The following is a 17258-nucleotide window of genomic DNA, read 5'->3' on the forward strand; positions in this document are numbered from 1 at the left end:
AGCCACGAGGTAGCAGATTGCTTAAATCCCAGTTAAAAATAAATGTACACTGTAATGTAAAAGCACACAGACTTTATTGTCCTTATAACAGAGACCTGTCTTGTCTATAAAACATGCATAAGATACAATAGTTTTCCTAAATTTCCCTCGTGAGAGCGATTCTATTTTATGTTCAGCATTGCTTTCAAGTAAGTATTTCCTCTGACATTTAGTTTGTCTCTTATCCTCTAGAGAGAAAACAAGCGTTCATTCTAATTTAGAATTTAACCTATATATTAAGTTGTCAATGGTCATTTTCTGATTTGTCTTCGCTAATTTCAGGTGTCTATCACCAAGACACGATGGAAACATCGCACAAGTAACCACTAAACCAGAACACGCAAGAAAATGTAGCTAAACATGAAGTTTCAGATCTCGAAATGTGCTACATAGAGTAACTGCAAAGAAGTATGACGTGTTTGTGCGTAGCATGTTGTTATACAAAACGGCCCACAATTAGCTAATTTGTTGAACTGTAAAATAATTCATAAGCAAAAAGTAAAAAAGTACGTGCCTCTATTATAGTAAACATATAACCCTTTTCCTCGGTTGCACTTACGACACTTTATCATTGTTAAAATTCCAATCCATACTATGATTTTGGTTTTTCGTAGTAGTCCTAAATCTACTCAAGCCAACGCATGGACAACTACAGATGTAGGTGGGGCGATCCCTCTCCCTATATTTCTGCCGGATTATTCGACCAGTCTTTTGCAGACTGCATCAAACTTCAGATTCCACGTACGCCTGAGAAGTCTCTTCACTGGAAGTAAGAACATGCTACCTATGGGATACGAAAAGTGCCCTTGTATTTATAAGTTAATTCACAATTACCCGTTGAAGATGACTTACACAAGAAATTCAGGTATCCAAACACACATCCGTGGCAACAGGAAATCCTTAAATCCAAGATTAAGTCTTCAAGAAAGGAAAGAACGCCCCTCAAGTTTTCGCAAGTAACTTTTTCAAAACACTACAAAAGATGATATCCTCTCTTAGTGCGACATGCAGGCTTTGCCAGAGAGCCAGTATGTACAAATGAGTTGACGGCAGAGTCACTGACTGAGTAGTTATTTAGTACCGTATCCCGAATAGAATGACCACGTTCGTGTCAACCGTGATGGCTTTTGTAAACTTCAGTCATTTGAAACTCAATTCGTACTTTTTTTATGTGACACCCTGAAAGTGATGGCTCAAAATAACGAGGAGATTGCCGTGTTGTTTACCTGCGACAAGCATTTGTCTCAGTACCGCACCAACGCTTATCAGAGGAAGTACCGTCATGTGTTGTATGAAATAAAATATGTGATTTATTGGTAGGGAGGACTCTACGTGTTATCCTGGATGGATAGACATCGACAGCTGTAGTTGTAATTTCAAGCGTTCCCCCGGGACGTGCGTTCGGAGCTTTGCTATTCATATTTTATATTAATGACTTGGCAGATAACGTTAACAATAAACTCAGATTTTTCACAGATGATGCAGTTATCTATAATGAAGTGCAATATGAAAAAAGGGATAAATATTCAGTCAGATTTTGATAAGATTTCACTGTGGAGCAAACACTGACAGCTTGCTTCAAACGTTCGGAACTGTTAAATTGAGGCATTTTACAAAATATAGTATCCTTTGACTATAGTATCAATGAAACACATTTGGAATCACTCATCTCATACAAATATGTTGCTGTAACAATTTGTGAGAATATGCAATAGAATGATCGCATAGACACAATCGTAGGTGAAGAGGGTAGTAGACTTCGGTTCGTTGGTAGCGTACATGGAAAATGCATTCAGGTTAAAAATAAAATTTCTTACAGAAAAACCGTACGTCTCATCTTAGAGCACTGCTTAAGCGTGTGGGACACAAGCCAAACTGTACTAGCTGGAGGTACTGAACGTATTTAAAGAGGGACAGCATGAATGGACGCAGGTTTACTTGACTCGCGGAAGAGCCGACAAGAAAATGCTTAAATCTTGAAGTAACTGACTCTTGAACATAGATTTCAACTACCTCCAAAAATCTACTTACGAAGTTTCAATAATAGCTCAGTCAACGGAGACCAAAAAAGATCGATTAGGGGAAAAAGTCGGGTAGCGGCAAATTTTTGCACATTGCTTGAGGGAGTGCCTTGAACAACATACCAAAAATCCTGAGCGCTGGGGTGTGAGCGTTGGAGTACGAGTGAGTTTAAAGGTCTATTTTTGTTGTTATCGAATAACTCAAAAATCGCGGCTTCTGGCGAAAATGTGTTCCAGTACAAAATTAAACTAAATTAAAGTTCCTACAAAAAAGGCCCCTATTCAGTTTTTCTCTTGGGCTAATTTTTCCCGCATTAAGAGTATGGAAAAATCGCAGTTATTAAAAAATATTGTTCTAGCGATATAAAATTAACGTTTATCTTTAAATGAATCGGGTTAAAAACAAATATTAAACGTATGTACCACGTATAAGTGCAGTAGAGCGGGATTAAGGGAGAAATTATGTTCCGGAGGTGTAACAGAGTGGACGGGAGAGATGTGTGGCGTAGAGGTGCGAGGGAATGTAGGTCACCAGATTGTGTTCATGTATTTCCGTCCTTTATAGGTCTGCAAACTGAAGGCTGACTAGGTGATTCCCCACTATATCTATCCCACTACGTCACAAGAAGAAACAACAGGATGTTTCAGAAAGTTATATGGGTCCACCACAGGGTGCCTTATGAATCACTGGCGACGCAGTGCGCAGACACACCCGTGAAGTTTATTTTGCATAAATGCGTTAATACTACATGGAAAACTGATGTGAGTTACTAATGACATTAACGCAGTCATGGATATGGACAGAAGCTACGTAAATCTTTGCACACTGTTCAACACTGCTAGAGGACAAATTGATTCTTAGTTCAAAAAATGGCTCTGAGCACTATGGGACTCAACTGCTGTGGTCATCAGTCCCCTAGAACTTAGAACTACTTAAACCTAACTAACCTAAGGACATCACATACACCCATGCCCGAGGCAGGATTCGAAACTGCGACCGTAGCAACAGCGCGGCTCCGGACTGGAGCGCCTAGAACCGCACGGCCACCGCGGCCGGCTGATTCTTAGTCATCTGTACGGCAGTTGTAGTGTTCTTCCCAGGAAGGCACCAGATGCGTACCTCACTTTTCGTTTAGGGACTACACCTGCCCAGGATTTCCTGTCCTGTTCCCCTATGCGAGTAGACAAAATAACTTTACTGAGCTCGTATTCATATAGTGGAATTATTTTCAGTTTATTGAGTGCTTCTTAACAGTTATTAAGTGAGATATTGTATAAAATAAGGCCCTATATATTTAATTTGTTTGTGACATTTTCTGTATTAGTGTTGATGGGAAAAGGATTGGATTAGTAAATGTGGAACCTCGCTGCTGTCTATAGTTGACAGCGTATAGTGAAGCTGTGTAATTATATTTTAGTCACTTGTTGATAAATTAATGAATTATGATACTACAGACTGCATAAATCTTTTCCATTCATGAACTGCTGGCACTTGAGTGTGCTGCACTTAGTGGAGGCACTTACCAAAGATTCACAGTGTGTCTTCCAAGCTGGATGTGAATATATCTGATGGAATGCGACTGTTCATGTTTAAGTCTACTACAGTAATCTGCCGTAATGTATTGCTTAACCTATGCTAAATTATCTGAATTTCTATAACACCCACGTGGCCTACTTATGTTACAGAGGGAGACAATTAAAGCTTCAGGGCATCCTCAGACTTTGAGAGAGTTGAGGCTGAGGTGATGCATTTGATACTTCTCATGCTGCGAGAAGTATTCCAGAAAGTGACAGTGAAGACTGCAACAGAAGTAGGCCACCTAGCTGTATAGAAATTCGGATAGTTCAGCATAGGTTAAGCTGTAGGTTATTACTGTTGTACACATTGGCAGCATGTTACACTTGAAAAAGGTTTTTCGGCGAGGTAGACAGTTGACAGCTCCAGCTACTGAGCTTTTTTACTTAATGGCTCACTGAACAACTGCAAATGGGGACTCGATAAACTGAAAATAACTCCACTATACAAACAAGAGATCACTGAAGAAATTTTGTCTACTCACATGAGAGAACTGGGCAGGAAATGTTGGTGGGGTATACCCTGTCCATAAAGCGCTCATGATGGAAGAAATTGTCTTCCCTGGAAGAACACTACAGCTGCCGTACGGCATAACTAAGAATCAATTTCTCAAATATGGTTCAAAAGGCTCTAAGCACTATGGGACTTAACATCTGAGGTCATCAATCCCCAAACTTAGAATTACTTAAACCTAACTAACCTAAAGACATCACACACATCCATGCCCGAGGCAGGATTCGAAACTGCAACCGTAGCAGCAGCACAGTTCCGGACTGAAGCGCCTAGAACCGCTCGGCCACAACGGCCGGCTCATCAATTTCTCCCCTAGCAGTGTAGAATAGTGTGCCAGACATTCACGTAGATTATGTCCATACACATTACCTGTGTTAATATTAAGAGTAAATAATATCTGCATATAAAATGCAGACTGGGAATGGCAAGGAAAGAGTTTCTGACGAAGAGAAATTTGTTGAGACGAGTACACATGTAAGTGTCAGGAAGTCCTTTCTCAAAGTATTTGTATGAAGTGTAGCCATGTATGGAAGTGAAACATGGACGATAAATACCTTCAGTTTGCAGACCTATGAAGGAAGGAAGTGCATGAAGACAATCCGGTGACCTATCTCCCCTCTAAATACAATTTATCCCGTCACACGGCTCTACTGCACTTGGATGTGGTACATACGAGGGTTGAATGAAAAGTAATGCTTCCACCTCCGTTAATTCGGTTTGGATGGGAATATTTTAAGAAATCAAACGCAGAAATAATCCTTAGAATGTGATCTTTAATTACCAATATTCACTTTTCCACATAATCACCAGCCAATTGGATACATTTCTGCCAATGATGAACAAGCTTTCTTAAGCCGTCACAGAAGAAGTCGACACTCTGCTTCCGCAACCACAGTCTCACAGCTCTCTCAACGTCCTCTCATCAGAAGCATAATAATGTCCCCGTTTCGTCTCTTGTCACAATTGAATGGAGAAAGGCGTCACCTTCATTCTCGTAACGCGAGAGGAGTTCCTGGCAAATTTTAAGTCTGTGCGCTTTAATTTCTGGAGTCAGCATCCGGGGTACCCATCGTGCACATATCTTCTGATAGCCAAGCAAAGCAATAATGTGACCCACACGTTCTTATAAGATGCCGATTGTGCTTGCAGTTTCTCACTGAGTGTTACGACGATCGTCCTGAATCAATATGTCAACATTTTGCCTGTGAAACTCGGTGGTTGCTGTCATAGGACGTCCAACTCTTTGTTTGTTACGCAGGTCAGATGTTCCCGCCTCAACATCTTCAAACTTACTTGCCCAACGACGCACAGTACTCACATCAACACAATTATCATAAACTGCTTTCATTCTCTGGTGAATCTCCTTTGGGATGACACCTTCTGCTGCCAAGAATGCAATGACCGCATGTTGCTTAAATCGCATTGCCCGACCGTCTGTGCAGGGTTCCATACTTTATACTGTAACAACACAACCGTTCAGTGCTAAGGCTTCCGGCCAACTGGAGCTGTAGAGGAAAGGCTATGGAACAAGCCAGTATTTGCCGCATACCAATGCTGCCAACTGTTGAAGAGTTACGAAGGTGGAGGCGTTACTTTTCAGTCAACCCTCGTACATTTAATATCTGTTTTTAACCCATTTCATTTAAAAATAAACATTAATTTTATGTTGTTAGAATAATGTTTTTAATACTCTGCGACTTTCCCATCCTCTGAACGCGAAAGCTATTAGTCCTAGAGAAATACTAAATGCGACCTTTTCTTGTAGGGTATTTACTGTAGTTTAATTTTGTACTGCGAAACATTTTCGGTAGAGCCTGTGGTTGAGAGTTATTCGAAAAAAACATAAAAAGCGACCTTTAAACCCATCCCCACACGAAAGCTCACACCCCACCGGTCAGGACTTTTAGTATGTTGTTCAGGACACACCCTCCTTGTACTGCACAAAAATTTGCGACTGCTCGATTTTTCCCCTAATTCTCCTTCGTTAACTGGACTATAACTGAGCAATCTAAGAATGTACTACATAGCCATAATTGTCGTTCCAGTAGAGACCACGAAGGGATTAGAGTAATTGCAGCGCGCATTGAGGCATTAAAGCAGTAATCCTTCCCGCACGCCTTATACGAATGAAACGATTGGTAACTTTAATACGTGGTCTTGCGGGAAGTACTCTGTCATACACTTTATACAGGCATGTGAAGTTTACTGACGAACTTCTCGTTTTAATCTATTTCGCTCGACATACTATACGACTTCACATGAACGGGCACCTACTATGCAGTATTTACACAAACATAGCTGTCTTAATTGCTCCTCACGCTGTACGCAGCTTTTTCGCACTTTATGCGGATTTTTCATATGTGTTGTCTTCCTGTGTTGAGTTTCTATAAGGAAGGGAAATATGAACTCGCATGGTCGGAGATGATACATTTTCATGCTATACAATTTGCTTATCAACAGCTAGTGATTGAGTTGGCTCGCTGATTGCTACAAAATGCAAATATCTACTAAGTTCGCAATGTCACAAGGAAAAAAGGTAATAGTCAATCTGTCTAAGGAAAATGTTAACGTCTACCTACGAAAATTTTTCAAGACGTTTGAAAGCACAGAACGAAACTGAAATGAATAGCAAACCTTTAGCCTGATCGTCACTGTTTAGAGCCACCCACGAGCTTGGAGAAGCGTCGCTTAACCGTGAGATGCGCCTCTCCTTGGTCTACGGAGACGAACTCGGGATGAACGCAGGCGAGCGCTCTCTAAGAATATCCTTCATGCTTGGCAGTTGGCGCTGATTCCGCCGAGCAGTTCGAACGGCCATTGTCAGTGGGTGTGTCACAGCAGCAGCATGACCGACAAGTTGTCTCCGCCCCAGGTAAACCGTGCCCTATCACTCTCATCTTAATGCTGCTACGACTGCGTCTGTAGTTGATTACGTAATGTCCTCTAAGTTTAGAGGTCACCTACTGAAGAAACGCTCCCCTTAACTCGTGTTAAACACTACGCTTCCATGGCTATCTCTCTCTCTCTCTCTCTCTCTCTCTCTCTCTCTCTCTCTCTCTCTGTGTGTGTGTGTGTGTGTGTGTGTGTGTGTGTGTGTGTGTGTGTTAGCATCTCCTATTTCCTTGTAATTTTTGCTTTGATTTTCCCTGGTAACTTGCTTTATCTTTAGAATATACTTTTCTAAGTACAGTATTGTTAATTAATAACATATAGTACGGACTAGTTTTCATTCAGTAGACATGGTATTCATATGTGAATCACGGACCCATGACCTATTTCTCCTCTGATTTTAACGCAGCGGCATTGCCTAATAACTATGTTATTACGGAAAACGGGTCCTTTCGTCTTACATGTAACGGATGTAGTTTGTTGCATTTATCTGTGTCATTACTGTGGTAGAATTTTTACAGTAGTATTACTGTTTACGTATATTCGTTCGTAAAGCATCTCTGTAAGTAGATACGTGTTTAGTGGACCTGCAATACGCTTAGTTGTTATGCAGATGCGTAGCGCTAACCTCGAGCTGTTTTTGTTTCGCAACAGCTGGGAGCTAGCCAGTTATGTTGTTGTTCCATTCTCAAATGAGTGAATGTTTTAGTATTGTATAAGAGTGATATTTTGGCGTGACTGATGCGAGGAAAACTAGCAACAAAAATACTTTAAATTTTAGTATGATACGTTGTTAATACATTCGGAATGACTTAACTCATTGCTCTTCTGTCATATGGGGCTTCTCGGCCCTTTCCCCTCCCCGCTTATATATATATATATATATATATATATATATATGTGTGTGTGTGTGTGTGTGTGTGTGTGTGCGTGTGTGTGTGGTCTACGAGGAGAAGACGATCCACAGAGGGCGAGTAATGGGAAGGAAATTAGTTGTGGCTTATTCAGAGGAACTCCATCACCAAGGCTTAAAATGATTTAAGGAAACGATGGAAAGCCTTAATCTGAATGTCCCTGGAATATGAACAGCATTCCTCCCGAATACGAGATTGGTATATCAATCTATGCACCACCTCACTCCTTAACAGCTTAGCATTATTGCCATTTTATGCGGACCCTTGATAAAATGGCTCTTGTGACGACCAGTGCACGTGTGTTCATTCACTCGCTTGGTGAATATCAAGCCGTGACCACTTGGAATGAGGTATGTCGCTTGTGATTCCTAGAATCACGCATAATCCCATCGTACAAATGTTCTCTTTTTCTCTCTCTCTCTCTCTCTCTCTCTCTCCCTCTCCCCTCTCTCCCCCTCCCCGCTCTATCCCCCCAATCTGCCCCCCTCCTCTCCAGCCCCCCCCCCCCCTACACACACAAATGTACTGTTCTGACCGGTCACCCTGAGCACTAGTTACGAATGAGGAGGAAATAGGCTATGGATTTGTTTACGAAAATATCCAGACTTCACATTCTTTTGAACCACGTTCCTACAGGATACTGAGGAAGGAGGATTCGAGGTTAACACCCCCTTTACGGCAAGGTCATCACAGAAGGAGCAAAAGTGCTGATTGGGGAAGGAAACTGGCGTTGGCCTTTTCAAACATCTACATCTACATCTACATCCATACTCCGCAAGCCACCTGACGGTGTGTGGCGGAGGGTACCTTGAGTATCTCTATCGGTTCTCCCTTCTATTCCATTCTCGTATTGTTCGTGGAAAGAAGGATTGTCGGTATGTCTCTGTGTGGGCTCTAATCTCTCTGATTTTATCCTCATGGTCTCTTCGCGAGATATACTTAGGAGGGAGCAATATACTGCTTGACTCTTCGGTGAAGATATGTTCTCGAAACTTTGACAAAAGCCCGTACCGAGCTACTGAGCGTCTCTCCTGCAGAGTCTTCCACTGGAGTTTGTCTATCATCTCCGTAACGCTTTCGCGATTACTAAATGATCCTGTAACGAAGCGCGCTGCTCTCCGTTGGATTTTCTCTATATCTTCTATCAACCCTATCTGGTACGGATCCCACACTGCTGAGCAGTATTCAAGCAGTGGGCGAACAAGCGTACTGTAACCTACTTCCTTTGTTTTCGGATTGCATTTCCTTAGGATTCTTCCAATGAATCTCAGTCTGGCATCTGCTTTACCGACGATCAACATTATATGATCATTCCATTTTAAATCACTCCTAATTGGTACTCCCAGATAATTTATGGTATTAACTGCTTCCAGTTGCTGACCTGCTATTTTGTAGCTAAATGATAAAGGATCTATCTTTCTGTGTATTCGCAGCACATTACACTTGTCTACATTGAGATTCAATTGCCATACCCTGCACCATGCGTCAATTCGCTGCAGATCCTCCTGCATTTCAGTACAATTTTCCATTGTTACAACCTCTCGATACCACAGCATCATCCGCAAAAAGCCTCAGTGAACTTCCGATGTCATCCACAAGGTCATTTATGTATATTGTGAACGAAACGAAACGAATGACCCGACATTTCTCTTGACCTAATATGAGGTGTCTTAACTATTGCACCACCTCGTTTGGTGACAACTTGTAGCACTTCGTATATGATGTACTCATCTCTTCGTAGTGCTTCATAAATTTGATTTGAGAACTGCAGTCCTGTTTCTCTCTACGTTCTCCTCAGTGCGGTGTGCGCTGACTTCCTTCCCTTACGTATGCACGGCCGGCCGGGGTGGCCGAGCGGTTCTAGGCGCTACAGTCTGGAACCGCGCGACCGCTACGGTCGCAGGTTCGACTCCTGCCTCGGGCATGGATGTGTGTGATGTCCTTAGGTTAGTTAGGTTTAAATAGTTCTAAGTTCTAGCGGACTGATGACCTCACATGTTAAGTCTCATAGTGCTCAGAGCCATTTGAACAATTTTGAAGACAACATTTTCCATGCGTAACCAAAAACACTTGCCTTTATATACACTATTTTAATTTTTAATTGTTTTTTTTTCTTAAAGTCTATGAGACAGAGTTTATCAGCGGAATATTTGTGAATGTCTGCCTGTAGAAGAGCAAAGGAGGTATCCAGTAGTGTTGAGAATATAACTGAAGCTATCTTAAAGCATACATTTTGCTTTAACAAAATCTGGTTTGAGCCATTTCATGGATGTTTGTTATGTCCTTAGGTTAGTTAGGTTTAAGTAGTTCTAAGTTCTAGGGGACTGATGACCACAGAAGTTAAGTCCCATAGTGCTCAGAGTCATTTACGTATGCACGAAATACTAGGCTGTTCTTTTTCTGTTAAATAAGTTAATAAATAAAGTATGGTATTTGATCTATATATTGTGTGTATAGACGTCCATATCTTGATAGTATCGTATTAATTACGGTAAAATACATTTTACGTGCGAAATTTACTTATTTCTTAATAATACTCATGATTTTCCTATGACTTTTTTTCTAAAACCAATGTTTTTATCACTATAACTGAAGCAAATACAATGTATCAGACCTGCTCTCTGGCAGCACAATAATTTAGCTTTGAAACTGCTTTGCCGCCCGAAGTGGCCGTGCGGTTAAAGGCGCTGCAGTCTGGAACCGCAAGACCGCTACGGTCGCAGGTTCGAATCCTGCCTCGGGCATGGATGTTTGTGATGTCCTTAGGTTAGTTAGGTTTAACTAGTTCTAAGTTCTAGGGGACTAATGACCTCAGCAGTTGAGTCCCATAGTCCTCAGAGCCATTTGAAACTGCTTCTTCTGAGTATTTCGTTATAAATTCTCTCTAACGAAGAAAAAGTGCTCACACTGACAGAAAATGGTCTCCAACAGCACGTAAGCATCTCTCATTCCACAACTGCTTCGACGTTGTCGCTACTAAAAAACTGCTTTCGCTATCCATTTTTCATCTGCCTTAATGAACCGAAGTCTGAAAGAGTCAAATCAGACTGTGAGGTGGGCACGGTACAAAGCACAGAGCTTCACACGCAGTTCGTCAGTTGTAATTTATCGGCTGCGTGGATGTGCAGGGGGACAGTCTTCGTTCCGTGAAATACGTGACATGCATGACCGCCCTGAATGTCAGATGTGTTGTGTGTTTTTTTGGAAGCGCATCAGACAACTTCTTACTGCGCTGATACCAAAAATGTAGGCTGCGTAAACTCTCAATAGGCCTCAATTAATATCAGTGGATTCGTGGAGAAATATAATTAAACGTGGTTACTTTACAGGTGTTTAAATATCATACATCACTTTTTGAGACGCTGTCTTTACTGTCGTCTTTCAAACGATAACAAAACGCACGGGGGAGGTGTCAATTTCTTCACTTGGCGCCCGAGTAAAGTCTTAGTAACCAATTTTGTATGAATTACGTTTGGAGAAACTATTTTGCATCTACTCTGTGAAGCGCGTAGGAAAGAGTACTTCATTCTTCCTCTGTACTACCAAATTCTCAAAGATGCACGAACAACTAAATACACGCATTCGTAAGTATTGACCTTTGGTCACCAATATAGCCTCTTTTGACGCCACTGTTCCTTTCGTATTTTCTGTCACAACTGATATTTGAAAACGATAAATTTACCATAAGTGCAATTGTATCGCTGATGGGGTGCACAAGTGTTTGTAACATAGTATGACTGTAGTAGATTCATAGTTTCTGTATCTATACAGTTCACTGTCATAAGACTATTGGTGGTGCCAACCATGTAATCCACGTAGTTAATAGCATATAAACCTTTTTCTACTTCCGGCCGGAGTGGCCGTGCGGTTCTAGGCGCTACAGTCTGGAACCGCGTGACCACTACGGTCGCAGGTTCGAATCCTGCCTCGGGCATGGATGTGTGTCATGTCCTTAGGTTAGGTAGGTTTAAGTAGTTCTAAGTTCTAGGGGACTGATGACCACAGCAGTTAAGTCCCATAGTGTTCAGAGCCATTTTTGAACCTTTTTCTACTATAGGGTGTTTCAAAATGTTTTGACGACTTCCGATTTGAATAACACACAAACTAACCGCGAAACAGAGCTGAACATTTTACACAAAATACATTTATTCAAACCCACTAATGAAATACTACATCGGACAAACGGCGACCATTTCCGGCTACACAATATTCGAGGCGTTTCTGAACACATCTATCGTAACTACTGGAGGAACTCTGGAAATTTCATCGTGAATTCGATCTTTTAACTGTTGCAAGTTTCTCGGCCGGTCGGAGTACACTCTCGCCTTCAAATAACCCCGCAGGTAAAAGTCTGGAGCGGTTAATCAGGCAAGCGAGGCGGCCATTGGACAGAAGCGGATTTGGAAATCATGCGGTTATCAAACGCTTCACGGAGAACTTGAAAGGTCTTGTTGGATACGTGACATGTCGCGCCATGTCGTTGGAACCAAGTTTTCGTAACGAACGACGAGTGCTTGCCGATAAACTGCCACGCAAACGTTCAATGTTCTCAGGAGTACGGACGGTTTTCCGAGGGCCGTTTGACTTTCGATTTGATGCACTGGTAGTTTCTCGAAGTTTCTTACTGAATTCAATATTGTCCGCGAGCAGAAATTGGATATCGTGGCTGAATCTTGAAGTGCTTACGAGCGACACGTTGCACGCTCACGACAGATTTGTTGTAGCGAAAATAGCACTCCACCGCGAACGCATGATGGTGCTTCGACCAATATGACATGATTACGAACTTGTATATTGGATAAAACTTGACACTCCGTACTAGTAATAGATTGCGACGCGGTCGCAGTATATTGCTTTTAGCGCACGTTGTTCACATTTGAAATCGTCAAAACATTGTGAAACACCCTGTACATTGATGGACCTGGAAAATATTGCACCACGAAGCGTCAATTAACAGACTTCGTGCATATGTTCATCACATTGCGGGTGTTGAATGATTAAATCTTCATTCCAGTCGGAATGTCCATCAACAACAGTATAAGATATGACTCACACGAGCACGAATACACTTGTATTTTCATTGGGGCATGTAAGAACACAGACTCCTCCCTTCATCTTCAGCTATTTCTTGCCATGCCCGAAACACATACTGGTTGAATTCGTATAATGTATCGGCTAGAGGCTGGTATAAAAGTGTATTTCCATATCGCATTCCATACATATCTGTGGGTGACAGATTTGGTTACTGTGCAGGCAGTCAAGGGGGCGTGTATTTCTCAAGGCGTTTGTGGTGTGAACAGCAGTATGGGGCAATGCATTTTACTGCTGGAATATGCGACTTTGTACCACACTCATGAAGGGTAAGGAAATGGAAATGTGCGTTTGGCGTCATTGGCCGGGAGGCCCGTTGCGGGGCAGGTCCAGCCGCCTTGGTGCAGATCTTATTACATTCGACGCCACATTGGGCGACCTACGCGCCGAATGGGGATGAAATGATGATGAAGACAACACAACACCTAGTCCCTGAGCGGAGAAAATCTCGGACCCAGCCGGGAGTCGAACCCGGCGCCGTAGGACGGCAATGCGTTACGCTGACCACTAAGCTGTCGGGGCTATGAAGACAGGTTTACCATGATTCAAGGAATTGGACAGATATGAGTCCCGAGAATCAATTCTTCCTGCAAAGGACCCTACTCACACAAAGACACACACACACACACACACACACACACACACACAAAACCGACCTGCCGACCGAACGACAAACTGAACGTGTGTAAGCACTTTGGCCAACCGACCGACCAACTTTCTTGTCGGGCGATTGCCTGGGTATGACCACCACCTTACCTGTCCCCCACCACCACTTTTTCCGGCCACACCACCTCTTCACTTAAGAAATTGTGCCACGTATACCGCTGTCGTGCCAACCACCCCGCGAAAGTTCGTCTTTTGCCAAAATGATTCAAATGGCTCTGAGCACTATGCGACTTAACTTCTGAGGTCATCAGTCTCCTAGAACTTAGAACTAATTAAACCTAACTAACCTAAAGACATCACACACATCCATGCCCGAGGCAGGATTCGAACCTGCGACCGCAGCAGCCGCGCGGTTTCAGACTGTAGCGCCTAGAACCGCTCGGCCACCTCGGCCGGCCGCCTGCTCTTCATCTGCAGTGACAATATCTGACAAAGATGTCTCTTGATTGGTTGGTGTGTGTGCACCGAGTTCGGTGGCACAGTGGCACAGTAGTTTGGGGTGAGGGGGGGATGCTCTCTCTGAACGCGTGAAAAATAGCTGACTTTATGGGTTTTTTAAGTTAAATAAAAATTAATGCTATATCCGATGACAGTTTTATTACTTACACTTTTGCCTTTGAGAAATCATTATTGTTTCCTCTTCGGACGCTCCCTGTAACCGCTGCACCAGGTGGAAGGACCCCTTGCCACCGGAACAGTGGTCGTCGGCGGGTATTCCCGAAGCCCTCCTACTGAACCTGCAATAAAATAATTTTGTATAAGTCATTTTCAATACATTTTCTATCAGTACACATAGGATAGCTGAAAAATATTAAGTTCTAACAAAAATGGTGATGTGTTGAACAAAATATAATTTTCTTCGCCCAAAAAATCGAAACAAAAGCGTGCCCTGAAAACAGACTTTTAAAGATATCGCAAAACGGCTACGTGTGTTTGTAGAGAATTCAGCTTAATATATCGGTATCAAATTCGAATCAAAATCGTTTTCAAGTTATGTTTCTCGCTAATTTGAAAAATACCGTTCTGAGAATAACTCGTTTAAAAGTTTGGTTCACATTTTTTTGTCATCATCATCATCATCATCATCATCATTTAAGACTGATTATGCCTTTCAGCGTTCAGTCTGGAGCATAACCCCCTTATAAAATTCCTCCACGATCCCCTATTCAGTGCTAACATTGGTGCCTCTTCTGATGTTAAACCTATTACTTCAAAATCATTCTTAACCGAATCCAGGTACCTTCTCCGTGGTCTGCCCCGACTCCTCCTACCCTCTACTGCTGAACCCATGAGTCTCTTGGGTAACCTTGCTTCTCCCATGCGTGTAACATGACCCCACCATCTAAGCCTGTTCGCCCTGACTGCTACATCTATACAGTTCATTGCCAGTTTTTCTTTGATTTCCTCATTGTGGACACCCTCCTGCCATTGTTCCCATCTACTAGTACCTGCAATCATCCTAGCTACTTTCATATCCGTAACCTCAACCTTGTTGATAAGGTAACCTGAATCCACCCAGCTTTCGCTCCCATACAACAAAGTTGGTCGAAAGATTGAACGGTGCACAAATAACTTAGTCTTGGTACTGACTTCCTTCTTGCAGAAGAGAGTAGATCGTAGCTGAGCGCTCACTGCATTAGCTTTGCTACACCTCGCTTCCAGTTCTTTCACTATGTTGCCATCCTGTGAGAATATGCAACCTAATTACTTGAAACCGTCCACCTGTTCTAACTTTGTTCCTCCTATTTGGCACTCAATCCGTTTATATTTCTTTCCCACTGACATTACTTTCGTTTTGGAGATGCTAATCTTCATACCATAGTCCTTACATTTCTGATCTAGCTCTAAAATATTAATTTGCAAACTTTCAATCGAATCTGCCATCACAACTAAGTCATCCGCATATGCAAGACTGCTTATTTTGTGTTCACATATCTTAATCTCACCCAGCCAGTCTATTGTTTTCAACATATGATCCATAGATAATATGAACAACAGTGGAGACAGGTTGCAGCCTTGTCTTACCCCTGAAACTACTCTGAACCATGAACTCAATTTACCGTCAACTCTAACTGCTGCCTGACTATCCATGTAAAGACCTTTAATTGCTTGCAAAAGTTTGCTTCCTATTCCATAATCTCGTAGAACAGACAATAACTTCCTCCTAGGAACCCGGTCATATGCCTTTTCTAGATCTATAAAGCATGGATACAATTCCCTGTCCCACTCATAACACTTCTCCATTATTTGCCGTAAGCTAAAGTTCTAGTCCTGACAACCTCTACGAGGCCTAAACCCACACTGATTTTCATCCAATTTGTCCTCAACTAATACTCGCACTTTCCTTTCAACAATACCTGAGAAGATTTTACCCACAACGCTGATTAAAGAGATACCTCTGTAGTTGTTACAATCTTTTCTGTTTCCATGTTTAAAGATTGGTGTGATTACTGCTTTTGTCCAGTCTGATGGAACCTGTCCCGACTCCCAGGCCATTTCAAATATCCTGTGTAGCCATTTAAGACCTGACATTCCACTGTATTTGATGAGTTCCGACTTAATTTCATCCACCCCAGCTGCTTTATTGTACTGCAGTCTATTGACCATTTTCTCCACTTCCTCAAATGTGATCCTATTTCCATCATCATTCCTATCCCATTCTACCTCGAAATCTGAAACATTACTGATCGTATTTTCACGTACATTGAGCAACTCTTCAAAATATTCCCTCCATCTGCCCAAGGCATCCACAGGATTCACCAGCAGTTTTCCTGACCTGTCCAAAATACTTGTCATTTCCTTCTTACCTCCCTTTCGAAGACTGCTAATTACACTCCAGAATGGTTTTCCAGCAGCTTGACCCATAGTCTCCAACCTATTTCCAAAGTCTTCCCAAGATTTCTTCTTGGATGCTGCAATTATCTGTTTGGCTTTGTTTCTTTCTTCAACATAACTTTCTCTGTCTACCTGAGTTCTAGTATGTAGCCATTTTTGATACGCCTTCTTTTTCCTTTTACAGGCTGCCTTGACTGTGTCATTCCACCAAGCTACCTGCTTCATCCTACTTTTACACACTACTGTTCCAAGACAGTCTTTAGCCACTTCTAGTACTGTGTTCCTGTACCTTGTCCATTCCTCTTCCAATGACTGTAATTGACTACATTCAACTAACTGGTACCTTCCTGAGATCGCTGTTATGTACTTGTGCCTGATTTCCTTATCCTGAAGTTTCTCCACTCTTATCCTCCTACATATGGACCTGACCTCCTGCACTTTCGGCCTCACAATCCCAATTTCGCTGCAGATTAAATAATGATCAGTGTCATCAACGAATCCCCTGAATACACGTGTGTCCCTCACAGCCTTCCTGAATTCCTGATCTGTTATTATATAGTCAATGACAGATCTGGTTTCCCTGCCTTCCCAAGTATACAGGTGAATGTTCTTATGTTAAAAAAAGGAGTTTGTGATTACTAAGCCCCATAATGGCACAGAAATCCAAGAGTTGTTTCCCGCTCCTGTTGGCCTCCATATCCTCTCCAAATTTAC

General features: G+C 42.2%; 1 protein-coding gene across 2 annotated transcripts in view; it reads left to right on the forward strand.

Moving 5' to 3' along the window:
- LOC124555044 (UTP--glucose-1-phosphate uridylyltransferase-like) overlaps nt 1-17258 on the forward strand; it is a 225491-nt gene that overhangs the window by 13503 nt on the left and 194730 nt on the right. Inside the window, exon 1 of one of the 2 annotated variants that reach the window (XM_047128815.1) lies at nt 6901-7021. The exons of the other annotated variant lie outside the window; for it this stretch is intronic. Coding sequence (XP_046984771.1) covers nt 6995-7021 — 27 coding nt within the window. The 5' untranslated portion in view covers nt 6901-6994. Of the gene's footprint in view, nt 1-6900; nt 7022-17258 lie in introns of those variants that run through there. 2 annotated transcript variants of the gene reach the window in all.

The sequence above is a fragment of the Schistocerca americana genome, chromosome X, assembly GCF_021461395.2.
Source record: "Schistocerca americana isolate TAMUIC-IGC-003095 chromosome X, iqSchAmer2.1, whole genome shotgun sequence".
Classification (NCBI taxonomy): domain Eukaryota; kingdom Metazoa; phylum Arthropoda; class Insecta; order Orthoptera; family Acrididae; genus Schistocerca; species Schistocerca americana.